The 16463-nt window shown below is 33.7% G+C and overlaps 1 protein-coding gene and 1 non-coding gene across 2 annotated transcripts; both read left to right on the top strand.

Annotated features, from left to right (window-relative positions):
* The first annotated feature begins 2017 nt into the window (after positions 1-2017).
* On the top strand, positions 2018-2128 carry LOC140963692 (small nucleolar RNA R71). The gene has a single exon (XR_012172738.1). It is a non-coding gene; the product is annotated as a small nucleolar RNA R71 (small nucleolar RNA).
* A 7977-nt stretch (positions 2129-10105) lies between these two features.
* On the top strand, positions 10106-12841 carry LOC140963443 (F-box/kelch-repeat protein At1g57790-like). The gene is made up of 2 exons (XM_073422773.1): positions 10106-10291; positions 11497-12841. The coding sequence occupies exons 1-2, from the start codon at positions 10260-10262 to the stop codon at positions 12584-12586; spliced, it is 1122 nt and encodes a 373-aa protein (XP_073278874.1). The 5' UTR covers positions 10106-10259; the 3' UTR covers positions 12587-12841.
* Positions 12842-16463: the final 3622 nt, after the last annotated feature.

Genomic DNA, 16463 nt, shown 5'->3' on the forward strand with positions numbered 1-16463 from the left:
AGCATTTTCTTCCAAATGAATTTTATGTGTGCAAATTAAAGGATTTATACCTTTTATATCTTTCAAAGTCCATCCAATTGCATTTTTATATTTTTTAAGTAATTTAATTAAATCTTCTTCTTGATTTGGTAGAAGAGTGGAAGAAATTACAACAGGAAATGTTTTATTTTCACCAAGAAATACATATTTCAATTCGAATGGTAAAACTTTTAATTCAAGTTTTGTATTATCATCTTCTTTAAAATTATTTTCAGACTCAAAACTTTCTATTGAAAAAACTTCAGATTGTTGATTTAAGTTTTCTTCTTGTATATTTTCTTCCACAATTGTTTCAATTTCATTATCATATTCATTTTCATTAATACTTGGTTGTTTACATAAATTGAACACATTAAGTTCTAGAGTCATATTTCCAAAAGACAATTTCATTATTCCATTTCGACAATTAATTAAAGCATTTGAAGTTGCTAGAAATGGTCGTCCCAATATTACTGGAATTTCATTATGTACTTCTATTGGTTGTGTATCCAAAACAATAAAATCTACAGGATATATGAATTTATCAACTTGAACCAACACATCTTCTACAATACCTCTAGGTATTTTGATTGACCTATCCGCCAGTAAGAGAGTAACAGAAGTGGGTTTTAATTCTCCTAAATTAAGTTTTTCATAAACTGAATAAGGAAGTAAATTCACACTTGCTCCCAAATCTAACAAAGCTTTTTTAATTTTATTTTCTCCAATAATACATGAAATTGTTGGACGACCAGGATCTTTATATTTTAAACTAGAATTATTTTGAAGAATAGAACTTACTTGTTCAGCCAAGAATGCTTTCTTCTTCACATGCAATTTTCTCTTCACAGCACATAAGTCTTTTAAAAATTTTGCATATGAAGGTACTTGTTTAATAGCATCTAATAATGAAATATTTATCTTTACTTGTTTAAACACTTCATAGATATCAGAATCAATTTTTTTGTTTTTTATGATTTGTTAATGCATGAGGAAATGGTGGAGGTTTATTTGATTCATTTACTATTTCAGATGATTTATCATTCAACATATTATTTTTAGAATTTAAGGTATCATCATTCTCAAAAGTATCAGGATTATCATCCTTACTCTTTGATTTTAAATGATCCTTGTTTTCATTACTATATAGATCATTAACTATTTTACCACTTCTAAGGGTAATAACAGATTTTATTTGATCAATTTTTTCATTTTTTAATTCTTGATTTTGATTTTTAGGATTAGGTTGAGGTTGAGATAGAAATTTTCCTTTTTCATGAATATTAATTGCATATGCAAATTTTGCAAGAGTTTCTTTCAAATCAGTCATAGATTTACTGTTTTGAATATTGATAGATTCTTGCTTTTGGATAAATGCATGAATTACATCTTCAAAGTTTTTACTTGGATGTGTAACATAAGAAATATAACCTTGATGATTTTGGTTATTTTGAAAATATTGTTGTGAGGGTTATGCATTATTATCATTCCTCCAACTAAAATTAGGATGATTTTTCCATCCAGGATTATATGATGTTGAAAAAGGATCTAGTATTGGTTTTTTATAATTGTTAACATAATTTGCTTGTTCATGGAGACATTTTTTAAATGAAGGTAATGTTGGACAATCTTTTGTAGTATGATCTTGTGTATCACATATATGACAAACAATTTCTTAAATACTTTTTAATTGACCACTCTTTTCATTTCTAATGACTCAATTTTTCTTGCTAAAGATGCAAGTTTAGCTTGAATATCTATATCATCTTTAAGATTATAGATACAACCCCCATTTGTTGAATTATTGATTTTAGTTGTTAGTGGTTCTATTGTGCCTATATTATACCAATTTTGAGCATTTTCTGCTAATGAATCCAAATACTCCATAGCTTCATTTGGGTTTTTATCTTCAAAAGTTCCATTACACATGAATTCTATCATTTGCCTATCTTTAGGTATTAGACCTTCATAAAAGTGAGAAACTATTCTCTATGTTTCAAAACCATGATGTGGGCATGTATTAAGTAATTCTGTATATCTATCCCAACATTGATAAAATGTTTCACCTTGTTTTTGAGAAAAAATAGTAATTTGTCTTTTAAAAGAGTTTGTTCTATGGGAAAGAAAAAAAACTTTTTGAGAAATTGTTGTTGCATTTCTTCCCATGATCTTATTGAACTTGATCTCAAATTTTGTAGCCATGTTTTAGCTTTATCTTTTAAAGAAAAAGGGAAAAGCTTTAATCGAACTATATCCATGCTACAATTTTGATCATTATAAGTGTTACAAACTTCCTCAAATTCTCTTAGATGTAAATATGGATTTTCAGAATCTAAGCCATGAAAATTTGGTAAAAGTTGAATAATTTGAGGTTTAAAGTTGAAATTAGATGCATCAGGAGGAAAAACGAAACAAGATGGGGCACTAGTTCTAATAGGGTTCATATGGTGCCTAAGTGTTCTTAATTGATCAAGTTCTTGATTATCATTATTATTATTATTATTATTATTATTATTATTATTATTATTGTTATTATTTTTATCATTATCTTGATTATTTGAATTATCATCCATGTTTAAATTATTTTCAGATACTCGAATAAGTCTACCACTTTTTTTTCGACTCCAAATACTCATACAAAAAAACAACACAATACTTATAAATAAAACATAATTAACAAATATAAACTTAATTTATACATCCCCGGCAACGGCGCCAAAAACTTGCTACTACTTAAATTATAATTCACCCAAGTGTAGGTTGTCTGCAAGTAATATATTTCGTAAGTACGAGATCGATCCACATAGAGGTTATTTTAAGTTTAAATTTATTAATTTAGATATTACCAAATGCAAGAACGAAGTTTACAAATTATAAATTTTGTCAAGGCTTGAGGATTTGTTCTTGGTTTATGCAATATTGTTTAACTAAAAGTAAAACAAAAGAAACCACCATAAATAATGGTTCCAAGAAAATTAAATATTTAAACACACACCTAATATAATATAATTCCCACTATAGAAAATACCAATTCACCGATATTTTATATATGGTACCTATGATTATATATATAACTATATAAATATATAACTGCATAAAATAAATGTAAAATTAAATCATTATATTTCATTTAGAACAACAGACAAAACCACGCTATCGTCTAAATGAAATATATGATATAATTATATATATATATATATATGTATAATATAACAATAATAATTGATGAAATATTTATTGTTTCAAAATTAAACAACAAATCAAGATAACCACTTCAATGGTATCAAGCATTTGATGTAAATTGATAACAACAAATAATTAAATTTTATACCAACAATAAAAAAGAAATTAGCAAAATGAAAAGAAATAAATAAAGAATATACAAAATATAAACAATCTAACTTCACCAAGAATTCATCCTCTTCACCTTGACATAATAGATTTAGCTTTCCATGAACATACTTTTGATCAACACTAAAAACATCACTCATAATTTGGAAAATGAAAAATATATTGGAACTTAAAACTTTTATACACACTCACACTATATTTTACAATGAGATATAATGATTCTAAAGCTAGCACAAGGCTTCTATTTATAGGCCAAATGAGAGAAATGGTCAAAAATTTTATTAATGTCATGTAGTTGTAATAGTAGTCTTTGTCTCCTCCAACTTCAATTTCATGTCTCTTCTTTCAATGCTTTGTTCCATGACTTTAATCACCGAATTTGACTCAGCTCAAAACAACAAACATTTGGAGAATTGTCTGTAGATGAATTTGGCCACTTGGTTCACCTCATTTGGTTAAATATTAAAATAGTTATGATTTTTTTACTATATGCTGGTCATGGTGAAAGTAAATTTGTCTTCTTTTTGATATTTTCACAATTTGATCATCTTAACCAACTTTTTAGGCAATGATGTCTTCTGTAAAGTTGTAGAAAATTTCTCAAGAATTTCAAAAATGTTTGAATCACCTCCATTTGAAATTTCTAGCTTGAGTTATCATTATTTTACCAACACGTAGAAAACCTGAAAATAAAACATATTTAGTAAGACATTTAAATATAAACACACAATACTAAAATAACATAATTTTATAATTTTAATGAAACTTAAATTTTAAAATATAGGTTTTAACATATAATAAATTATTAATTTTAAGTTTCATCAACGGCGTTGAAGTTGATCCAAGCAAAGTCGAGGTAGTGAAAGAGTGGCAAGTACCGAATAGTGTTACCGAGATTCGCAGTTTCTTGGGACTAGCTGGCTATTATCGCAAATTCATCAAAGGATTATCATCCATTGCAGTACCATTGACATCCTTGACAAAGAAGAATGCAAAGTTTATTTGAGGATCCGAGTGTCAAGACAGTTTTGAAAAAATTGAAGAAAGCCTTGATATCAGCACCCGTGTTATCTATGCCATCAAGGCAAGAGGAGTATGTTCCATTTACCGACCCTTCTAAACTTGGTTTGGGCGCAGTTATGATGCAAAATGACCGAGTTATAGCCTATGCGTCGAGACAGTTGAAAATTCACGAGAAAAACTACACTACTCATGATCTTGAGCTTGCAGCAGTAGTTTTTGCATTGAAAATTTGGAGACACTACCTTTATGGGGAGAAGTGCAAAATATTCACCGATCATAAAAGTCTGAAATACTTCTTCACCCAAAAGGAACTGAACATGAGACAACGCAGATAGCTTGAGTTAGTAAAGGACTACGACTGTGAGATTAGCTATCATCCGGGGAAAGCTAATGTTGTGGCAGACGCACTGAGTAGGAAAATAGCAGTTATCACTCAATTATCACTTCAAAGACCGTTGCAGTCCGAGATACAGCGGTTTGAGCTTACAGTCTATGCTAGGGGCGAGGCCCCTAATCTTGCCACATTATCAATACAGTCGACTTTGAGAGACAGAATTTGTGATGGACGGCCTACCGATGAGCAATTGCAAAAGTGGAGAGCCAGAAATGAAGCCAAGGGTCGGAAATTATATTCAGAGGTGGATGGTATAGTTCATTATCGAGATCGGTTATGGGTTCCTAGTGACGATTCTTTGAGAAACCTTATTATGAAGGAAGCTCATGACACACCATATTCCATTCACCCGAGTAGCACGAAAATGTACAAAGATTTGCAGTTGCTATATTGGTGGCCAGGCATGAAGAGGGACATTCTGAAGTTTGTATCTGAGTGTTTGACTTGCCAACAAGTTAAAGCAGAGCATCAAAGACCAGCGGGGAAATTGAAGCCACTCCCTATTCCCGAGTGGAAATGGGAAAATATCACCATGGACTTTGTTGTGGGATTGCCAAAGACAGTTAAGGGATTCAATCCCATTTGGGTGATAGTTGATCGTCTTACGAAATCAGCGCATTTTCTACCTATTAAGACGAATTTTACCATGATTCAGTACGCCGACTTATATATTCGGGAGATAGTACGTCTACATGGGATTCCTGTATCTATTGTGTCTGACAGAGATCTGAGGTTCGCGTCATCTTTTTGGAAGAGTTTACATGCAGCGATGGGGACCAAGTTATTATTCAGTACAGCATTTCATCCTCAAACCGACGGACAATCAGAAAGAGTTATACAGATTTTGGAAGATCTACTTCGAGCATGTGTTATTGATTTCCAAGGCAGTTGAGAACCAAAATTACCTCTAGTGGAGTTCACCTACAATAATAGCTATCAATCATCAATCGGGATGGCTCCTTTTGAGGCACTTTATGGAAGGAAATGTAGATCTCCTATTCATTGGGACGAAGTGGGTGAAAGAAGAGAGATTGGTCCAAACGTGATTGAAGAGACTACCGAGCTTATAGTCAAAATTCGACGGCGCAAAGCCGACAAAAGAGTTATGCAGACAAGCGACGGAGGGACTTGGAGTTCGCAGTGAGCGATCATGTATTTGTGAAAATAGCGCCTATGAAGGGTGTTATGCGTTTTGGGAAAAAGAGCAAGCTAAGTCCAAGATTTATTGGACCATTTGAGATTTTGGAGAGGATTGGGACACTAACTTACAGAGTGACATTGCCACCAACACTTTCGGGAGTTCATAATGTGTTCCATATTTCGATGCTGCGGAAGTACATATCGAACCCGTCACATGTACTAAATTATGAACCTCTTCAATTAACTCCAAATATGACATATGAAGAAAGACCCGTTCAGATCTTAGCAAGGCAAGAAAGAAGATTACGAAATAAAGTCATTCCAATGGTCAAAGTCAAGTGGCTGAATCACTCAGAAGAAGAAGCTACCTGGGAAACCGAGAGGGACTTGAAGAGTCGCTATCCAGACTTATTCGGTAAGTTCTAATTTCGAGGACGAAATTTAATTTAAGGGGGGAGGAATTGTAAGGTCCAAAATTAAGACGATGTAACCCAACTGCATGCAAATCTAGGAATTTTGAAAAAAGAGTAATTAATTGACTTAATTGCTAAATTATTGTGTCATGCATGATTTTGTGTTAATATGATTTAATTGTCATTTTTCATAAAACTGTATTTTTAAAGGATATTCAAGTTGCGATCGAAGAACGGATACCGAGAGCTGAAAAATAGAAAATGATTTTATTAAATAATTGTTTTTAATTATTTTAATTAAAGGCGATGCTTTTTCATATTTTGAAAATAAGGGGGTTTTGAGGTGAATTTATACACCGGGACGTAAATTTTATCGGTGTTGGTTTTTCAACAAAAATAAGAACTTTTTAGCAACCCGGCTATTTAATTTACAAACTATATTTACCAAAACTATTTTTAATATTCTAATTAGATCCTAATTAATACTAATGGGCCCAAATTGTTGGCTTAATAGGCCTAAAGCCTTGTTAGTGATTAATTAGTATATAATATATGTTAAATCTCCTAAAACCCTACAAAACTACACGGCCACAATTCTGAAAGTTGCCCTCCACCCTAGCCACGAAAACACACGGCACACACCATCATCAATTTTAAAAAAAAAATCGGTGGAACTCAAGGGAATTCAAAGCCAAGATCTTGCTCCGTTCTTCGTCATCGTCAACAATTAATCGTGCGTTAAATACGCAAAAGCACGCTTATTCTTTCCTTCACTACATCATCACACCATATTATTTTATGCATGAAAACATGGAAAAACAAGTGCCACCTATTTGTATTTTCGTTTTTGGTATGTAACATGGAATTTCAAGCAAGGTTTTGATTCTCAAATTCATGTTTTTGTATGCTATGAGGGCTGCCATGATGTAGGTATTGATCAAGCACTGTTCTACGTAAATTAAGACTCCTAAAATGTCACCTACACACCACACACGAGCCACAAGACTCAAGCTGGTGCACAGGTTGCTGTCATGGGATACACGGTTCGGTTTTGTGTCATCACGGCTTGGCTTGGTCATGGCTTCTGTCCAGGGCTAGCCAAGGTCATAGGAGGGTCCAGGGAAGAGTCCTAGCCATGCTAGGACTCGAGCTAAGGAGCTTGGGAGGAGTCTTTGGCAGCAAGGACTCCTACCCGAGAGACGCGAGGGAGGGGCGCGCAAGTTCAGCGTTTTCGCGCAGGCTTGTGGGCTCGGTCCAGGGGGCCTGGCTTGGTTTGAGTGAGACTTTAGGGTCCTAGGAGAGTGCAAAACTGGCTCGGTCGGCTAGGGTCCTAGACACAAAAACGTAAGGGTCATGCACTTAGGGTTTCTCGGTCAGCATAGGTGCTTGGTTGGGGAGCTTCGGTTCGAGTCCGGGGGCTTGGTCCATGGGTTCCTAGGGTCCAATATGGTGGTTTAGGGTGTGGGTCAGAGTTTGGTTTAACACGGTTCGGGGGTGACTCGAGAAAATCGGAAGATGGCTCGGGGTCGAAGTTTATGTGTCATATTAGGGTTTCTAAAATAAAATAAATCAAAAAACAGCTCACGGGGGGTCGAGTCATGGTTCATGGGGGCTAAAACAATATAAAAAGACTAAATTTAGAATTTAAGAATTTTATATTAAAGTCTGGGATTTTTCGGAATTAAAACGCCTTCAAAATGATTAATCACGAATTAATTAAAAAGCCTAGTTTTTAAGCTAAATAAAATTATGAGAATTTTAATTAAGGATTAAATAATTATTTGGGACATGCTAGAGTCAAGAAATTCAAGAAAACGTCAAAAACGTAAAATGTCACGTCCAGGGGTAAAACGGTCTTTTTACACAGGAAAATTAGTAAACGTCATGGCAGTGCCCTATTTGCTGTTTTATATGCTAATATGATTATGTAACATGTTTATGAATTTTTATATGTTGAAATATGATTTTTAGATGTTCATGAATTATTAAGTTTAAATTGGACATTTAAAAGATACGTTGTATGCTTGGTTTCAAAAATAAAATGGTATGTATATGCATGATTTTTATTTTGTGTTGATAACATGTTGAAGGATGTGAAGGGATTGTGACTACTACATGTTGGAAATATCGTGATGGTTATGGTCCCCGTGGGAGCCCGACGATCGTGTTTCCTTGGATACGGATACGAATACGAATACGAACACAAATATGTTAATACGTAGGCCAGGGCCCAATTGACCGGTGAGAGTGTTGCTGGTGTCCCTCGCCGCCCATTACTATGGTTTTCTTAAGATGGATCCATCACCTAATACGATCAAGAATACGAGTCACAATCACGATCTGAATTCAGCAAACACGAATATGAATATGAAAATGGATATGGATATGAATATGAATATGTTTATGTGATATGTTTATGTTTTTTTGAAAATGTTTAAGTTTAAAGTTAATGCATTATTAAGAAAATGATATTTTAAGTACGAGTATTTTTCACTGTTATGTGTTAACTGTATTACGTACTACTTGTTATCAAAGATAGGACGTGTTGAGTTTTTAGACTCACTAGGTGTGTATGATGCAGGTGATATAAATAACTATGATATTGGAGGTCTTGACGAGTGACTTGCTGGACTGTCGGTGCACATAACCCGAGGACCAGCGCTTCTATTTCCGCATTTAAGTTTATGATTTTAAGTTAAAGATTTTTACGACATATTATTTATGCTTTTTGAGAGATTTTGAGAGGTTTAGTATGAGCTACTCTTTTCAACATTTATTGTTTTTTAGGTTGGTAAAACGATTTACGATTTCTTGTTTTGACTAATTTTCCTTTTGATTTTCAAGTACTAGTTGGAGGTTTATTTTAAAAATGGTACAAAGGTATTTTTGTATATGTATATGTATATGTATAGACCGAATATATATATATATATAAAATTTAGCACGTTTTAAGAAAACGAATAAGTAGACATTTCAATTAGTTTGTCAAAAATAATTTTTTGATCTTTTAAAAACTCTTTGTTTGCCAAAAAATGGGTTCCCGGGAAAAATCGAGCTCGACTCGTAAAATAATTCGAACTCTAATATTTTTAGAAAAATTAAATCATTTTTAATCTTATTAAGAAGCCTTGCAAATATTTACGGAAAAATAAATATTATTGTCTTGGTCGTCGCCGTTCTCTTTTTCCTTGCTTATTATCGAATATTCGGGTAAAATCCTTCAATTTCATGAAATCATATCATATAATCAATTAATCATGCAATCATATCTTTGATCATTTAATAAATATCATGTAAACATTTAAAATCAATTAGATAATACAATTAAACAATTAAAATAATTTGCATGCATGTGATTTACATAGGTTGGTTTTTCGGACGTTACAATAATATAATAAAAATAAGCTAATCATCAATTAATTATCAATTAGTATACGATATTTATATTCATTATTTTTTACTTATATATATTTATAAAAACATATTAATTCAGAAAAATAAATAAAATTTTGTGCACTAAAATTCATCGAGTTTGAGAATATTAAATCTGGAGTGAGATTAAACGCAATTAGCTTTTTAGAACATTGTAAGACGACGCTGCTTGTTTGTAGAAAAACGGAAATTTTCCCCTAAAAAAACCGTAAATTCTTGAATAAAATAACATTTCGTTTTCCACGTGGCGGCCATCAGTTGGCGGATTATATAAAACAATATGCCACCGTCGCACCAAATAGGACACCACCCCAACAGCCACACGTGTTTAGGTAAGGGGTTTTTGGTAGCACTCTCACGCTCTGACACCAATCATTCTCCTCTTTTTTACCCTCATTTCATTTCGCACCCCTCCTCCTATACCCCTTTTTTCGCACACCGATTGGAAAGTGTTATTCTGTCGAAGTTCCATCTGGGTTCTCCTGATAATGGCTGGTAGAAGGAAGAAAAAGTTGAAATCGTAAATTTCTTTGTTTGATATTGCCAGTTTTTTGTTTAGTTAAAATAATGAATTCATGTTGTTTTGATGTTATTCTTCAGTAGATGAAAGCCTCATTTGTTTACTACCTTTACCGAGATTTAATCATTATGATCGTAATTGAGTACTCGAGATTGAATTTATTTCACTTAGATATCTCGTGGGCCGTTAATTGTTTGTAAATTATGATTATATGCTGTTAGATTTAGGTTCTTGAGGAAATGAGGTTGAGTGGATTATGGAGTTCTTTAATTTAGCAAGAAATTCTTCCTATACCCTATGAGATATTGGGTTTTGTTTTGTTACGGATCCATTGAATTGTTGTGCGATTTAAAGGGATTCATATTTTTATTTTTTGTAGAATTCAATACCTTGTATCAAATGGGTATTCAAATCTTGTGACCCATTTGATTCTACTTGCTTGTATAAGAAAAATTATGTGTTTAAGCCATTGTTCTTCATGATAGAAATGCAGTGAAGTGCATGTTGCTGTTTTAGGTAAATGGGCATATTGCCCTTGTCTGTTCAAGATCATTTTGTTTTGGGTTGGACAAATGGAACCCCTTAAATAGGTGGAAAACGGATTTTGTTTGGAAAACTGACAGCTGTAACAGAATGGTTAGCCTAAATTTCTTCCCATCCTGTTTTGTGGGTGTTTGAATATATCCAGGCTGTTAGATTCAATATGTTACCCGAGTTCCCTGTTAGATTCAATATAAGCAAAGATTGATCGCATTTTGATGTACAGATTCTTGATATGAGATGTACAATGATAAAATTCGACTTATCATTCAAATTGGTATTTATTGACATTTGTTTTCTGGGCCCTGCTAAGAGGTGATTCAACCTTCAAATAGAAATATTCTTGAGAAAAATTTGCGTCTCCTGATGATTTTTGGATTTTTCAATATTTTTTTTTGTGTTTTATTCATTTTTCATTGTCATGTCTCTATTCACTGTCATGTCTCTATTCACTGAGTAGCATTCTTTATTTGTGGACCTCGAAGAGCATCAAAGCTGGTGATCAGAATTTCATTTTTGAGTTAAAATCATATTCAGAGGTCCACTTAGATTAGGAATGGTTGAAAATATCAAATAAGATCAGAAACTGCTAAAAAAATTGAAAAATGTCTTCTTCACCCTTCTAATTTCATTATGTTGGAACTTATTTCATTTCATGTATGTAGATTAACTGAAACAATTAAAGGCAGCCGACGAGTTTCAAGAGAGCAGCCATATGAACAATATTCACAATCTGAGCTTCCGACAGAGCTTTTGGAACTGATTCTTTCTCAATTATCCTTGAGAGATAATGTTCGTGCTTCTGCTGTTTGCAAAAGATGGCTTGCTGTTGCGATCTCTATCAGAATAACAAATAAGCCTCCCTGGCTTATGTTCTTTCCCAAATTTGGGGATTTGTATGAATTCTATGACCCTTCTCGACGCAAGACATACTGGCTTGAGTTGCCAGAGCTACGTACCTCTAGGATTTGCTATGCTAAGGATGGTTGGCTACTTCTCTACAAGCCTAGAACTCACCGAGTGTTCTTTTTCTGCCCTTATACTCGGGAGATAATCAAATTGCCTAGATTAGAACTAACTTACCAAATAGTTGCTTTTTCTGCCGCCCCAACGTGTCCCAGCTGTGTCCTTTTTACGGTAAAACATGTCAGCCCAACTGTTGTTGCGGTTAGTACGTGTAATCCTCGAGCAACTGAGTGGAATACTGTAAATTACCAAAACCGACTGCCATTCGTTAGTAGTGTTTGGAATAAGCTCGTCTTTTGCAAGGGTCTTTTCTATTGTTTGAGTCTTACTGGTTGGCTAGGGGTTTATAGCCCTGAGAAGAATACTTGGGCAGTCCATACTGTGCCTCCACCTAAATGCCCGGAAAATTTTTTTGTCAAGAACTGGTGGAAAGGCAAATTTATGGCGGAACACAATGGAGATATCTTCGCTATATACACTTGCTCGGCTGTAAATCCCGTCATATATAAGCTAGACCAGGCGAATAAAGAGTGGGTTGAGATGGAAACTTTAGGAGGGATGACACTTTTTGCAAATTTTTTATCTTCCCATGCTAGGATAGATCTTCTTGGAAGTCTGAGGAATAATGTTTATTTCTCGAAGGTTCGGTTTTATGGGAAACGCTGTGTTTCTTATTCGCTCGACAAAGGTAGGTATTATCCCCGAAAGCAGTGTTACGATTGGGGGGAACAAGACCCTTTCGAGAGCATCTGGATCGAACCCCCGGAAGACATTTCAACTTTTCTTTAAACGTCATCGGTTACAATGGGAAGTATGTTTATGAATTGTGTGATTTGCATCCGTGTAACTTTTGCTTGTTGCTGTTGTAAGGTCACTAGGGACAAAATTTATCCATTTTGTATGTTTCTATGTATGACATTTTAATGTGTATTTCATGTTTCAGCTGTCGGGTTAATGTCAATTAGAGACCCGAGGACAGCAAGTAGTGTAAAACAACAATTGCAAGTTTAGGTGAATATTAAATTACATTTTAGGTGATTATTAAATTACAATCTCTTTGTTTTAGTTTTTTTTATGACAATAGAACCCGCAACTGTTACGTTAAAATCTCTTTGTTTTAGATATTGGTTCGCAACCTTATTCTTCCATTTCCAGTTCATAAAATTTTTCATATTAAAAAAAAAATCCATTAACAAAATTTCAGTCTTCACCTCCATTTCCTACTATGTCCATTCTTCAGCCCGATCAAGTATAAATCAATTTGAAGAAAGATTTCAAATTATCATCTATTTAACGTTCACCAGAGGGTGAAAGTTTCATTAGTCTAAAGTTTGTCATACAAATTTTGAAAATTCTTGGTTATACAGTTGGCTTGTTTTGAGGAATGTCTTGTGAATTTACTTAGAACCAGTTTAACCACTTGGGGGACTTTTGTTGGAATCGGATTTGAAAATGATTTGATAGCAATGTAACTTAGCTTGTTGAAATAGCATGAAGAACTACTCCATTTCACAAATCGATGTATTTCAATTTCTAGCCATATTGTTGTCCAAAGACCAACGTGGGTATATGGGTTGAGACTTGAGCATTTGGGTCGGGTTACTACACTCTCCGATTGATTACCTCATGTCAGCTATATATATATATCTATATATATATATATATATTACATAGAAAACATGAGTGGCATAAGATAACTAATTTCGGTCAGAGTTGTCACATGTTAGACATGTTGAGTTGACCAAACCCTCAAGGCTATGCGACGGTTCACGGGTCTTATTTTGTGAGATGTATCTCTTATTTGGGTAATCCATGAAAAATTATTACTTTTTATACTAAGAATATTACTTTTTATTGTGAATATCGGTAGGGTTGACACGTCTCACAAATAAAGATTCGTGAGACCGTCTCACAAGAGACCTACTCAACCCTCAGTACAAAAAAGGTAGATTGAGTTACGATTTTAGCAATTCATTTGGAAGTGAGCCAAAACGAGTTAGTCCATTTGAGTTACTAGTTAGAGTGAGTTAGGTCTTATTGGCTCTGTAATATGATGAAAAATTAAAAAATATACTACTAATATTATTATCATTATTATATTACATATAGATGATATTTAAATCTTTGATTTGATTATAATCTTTCTTTTATGTATTAATCCTTCTACCCTATGAATAAAGGTGTTTAGTTTCAATTAGAGAAAACTTAATTATCTCTTCTTCTACTTATCAACATTAGTTATCTTTGAAGGTATAAGTTTAGAGCAGGTGAAACTCTTTAAAAATTCTTTGAACTTTAAAATGCTCTTAACAATATTTATTCCTAATATGTAATAAAACTAACTAAAATTACAAAAAACTCACGACACGTGCATGAATGTGACGAAATGACACAATAAAAACACGCAAAAACGACACCAATCAAAACATGCTCAGGTTTTCAATGTGGGTGAACAATGCTTGCTGACTTTTCTTTCTTTCCTTCGTCCCCCGGTGCCTCCTTGACTTCCTTACGTCTCTTTCCACTCCACTTTCATCATTAAAATTGATTGTTACCTAAATTCCTTCAAACGACACAAACAAACACAAAAACACATCATACCACTCGAGAACTAACATAATTTCAAGTAAAAACATGAAAATTAAATGTAAGTGCAAAAATTGCACTTAACAAATCCCCTAAAGCATAAGTTATTTCTAGTCCCGAGCAAAAAAAATAAATAAAAAGACAACAATTAATGATAAGTATATAGAGTAATGAAAGACAGACTCAAGTCGTGAAATTGTTTTAGAGATAAAAACATGTTCAAGTTTTCAATCCAACCATATATCAATGCAAAGAGACATGGGTATATGATTTGATCACAATCCATACCTCACTAAAAACATTTCTCAAGTGTTCATAGACTTAATCCGTCGTAGTATTCTCAACTAGTTTTTTTGGATAAATATGACTCAATTCACAGGACTTTCAAGCTTATATTGTAATGTATCAGATATTGGATAAAATAAATGACAGGAATACAAAGCAAGGAATGAAGTTGAATATCGTCTTTTTGCACACTCCTCAATAATTTTCACTTCCTTTTTATTTGACGTCATCATATTTCTTCTATTTTCTTAGGAATTCACCTTATCCCAACCACTCTCTTACATCTTCGAACATATCATATATTTTTTTATTTACTACAGGAGATTTGAACTATACTAGACTACTTTTAATTCACCATCAATTCGTACATAATGATCACTCAAATGTGTCTCAAAGCGAAGATATATAAGGTTTACAGTTTGACCAAAGAATATGAATGAATTACGAATGTTAGTGAATCTAAACATATACATTCATTTCACACATAGGCTAAAAATTATAGCAAATGACATAATTTGATCAATGAAAACAGTACTCTCAAAAAATTTCAAGAACCGCCTAAATCGTCTATGTGTTCATTAAAATGTAATTAAGCAACAAGTGGGAATCACAATAATTTTACATTCTATTCATAATCACAAAGTTTATATAAATGTTCTCTAAGTGTTGGGAGTTTCAATATTGAGAGCTCATAGCTTCAAGAGTGTCGGATTTGTTAAAAACTCAAGAGCAAATGTGAACAAACACGGGAATCAACCAATTGGTTTAGGTAAAGTTTTGTCGAGTAAAACAAGAAACACAATGACAACACACATACTTGTGGTGATGACTTTCAGCGATCATCTTCCTCCTCTGGTAACCGGAAATCTCTATGATAACATACACCAAAGTGAAGTCCATTGTGAATTTTATAAAGTTTTCAGAGCGATGGAGGTATGATGCAATCTCCTGTCGTTGTTGGCTTACATATTGCTCCAAGAAGGCTAGTCTATCGCTAATCATCATGTGTGCAGCTGGTGTAGGTGGCGATGGCGTGTGCTTTGCGGCATGTCGATTGATTGCTAACCTCTCATGTCGTCTTCGTTCCCGTTCTTTGTGTGCAGTGGGTGTAGGTGGTGGTATTGTGTGCTTTGCAGCATGTCAATCGAAAGCTAACCTCTCCTTTCGTCTTCGATCCTGTGCTTTGGTCACTGATGGCTCTTTATAGATGATGACAACAGGGGCTTGAGCTTTTTGCAGCTTTTCATCATCCTCTGATGTTACACACGCATGTTAGCATAATTTTTTGATGATTTATGGATGTGGGAGGCCTCCAATGGTACTACCTCAAATAATGATAAGAATTTGATGCTTGCACAATTCTGCTCGTATCTATTGCTTTGCTGGTGACAATGGCAAAGACAAGTGAGGCTCTGTCTTTTTTCATATTTTGTTGTGTGTCTTGTAGGCATCAGTATAGCCGCCACAAATGAAAACCAGCATTTTCATAATCAAACATACATTATTTGGAAAATGTCACCGGATCATTCTGGTTCATCCTCCATTCGGCTACCTCACGACACAGGCTACGGATTATTTCTGCGTAGTCCAGATATTCCTCTAGATAGTCTGCATGTTCTTTCTATTCAACACTAGAAATCTTATAGTCTGTGTTCATTGTGTGACTATCTAAAGCCATCATCTTACTCCGAACCAAGACCCGTAGATTTTCATGTCTAACTTTCAATTTCGCATAGAATTCATGAACTTGATATATTACTGCGTCTAAACAAGGGTGAACAAAATCCATCCATTG

The sequence above is a fragment of the Primulina huaijiensis genome, chromosome 17 (genome assembly GCF_012295235.1).
Source record: "Primulina huaijiensis isolate GDHJ02 chromosome 17, ASM1229523v2, whole genome shotgun sequence".
Taxonomy (NCBI): domain Eukaryota; kingdom Viridiplantae; phylum Streptophyta; class Magnoliopsida; order Lamiales; family Gesneriaceae; genus Primulina; species Primulina huaijiensis.

Excerpts from the sequence above, each read along its gene's own strand:
- LOC140963443 (XM_073422773.1), top strand. The coding sequence starts at position 10,260 with ATGGCTGGTAGAAGGAAGAAAAAGTTGAAATC. Across the intron at positions 10,292-11,496 it reads AGGAAGAAAAAGTTGAAATC|ATTAACTGAAACAATTAAAG; the intron begins GTAAATTTCTTT and ends TCATGTATGTAG.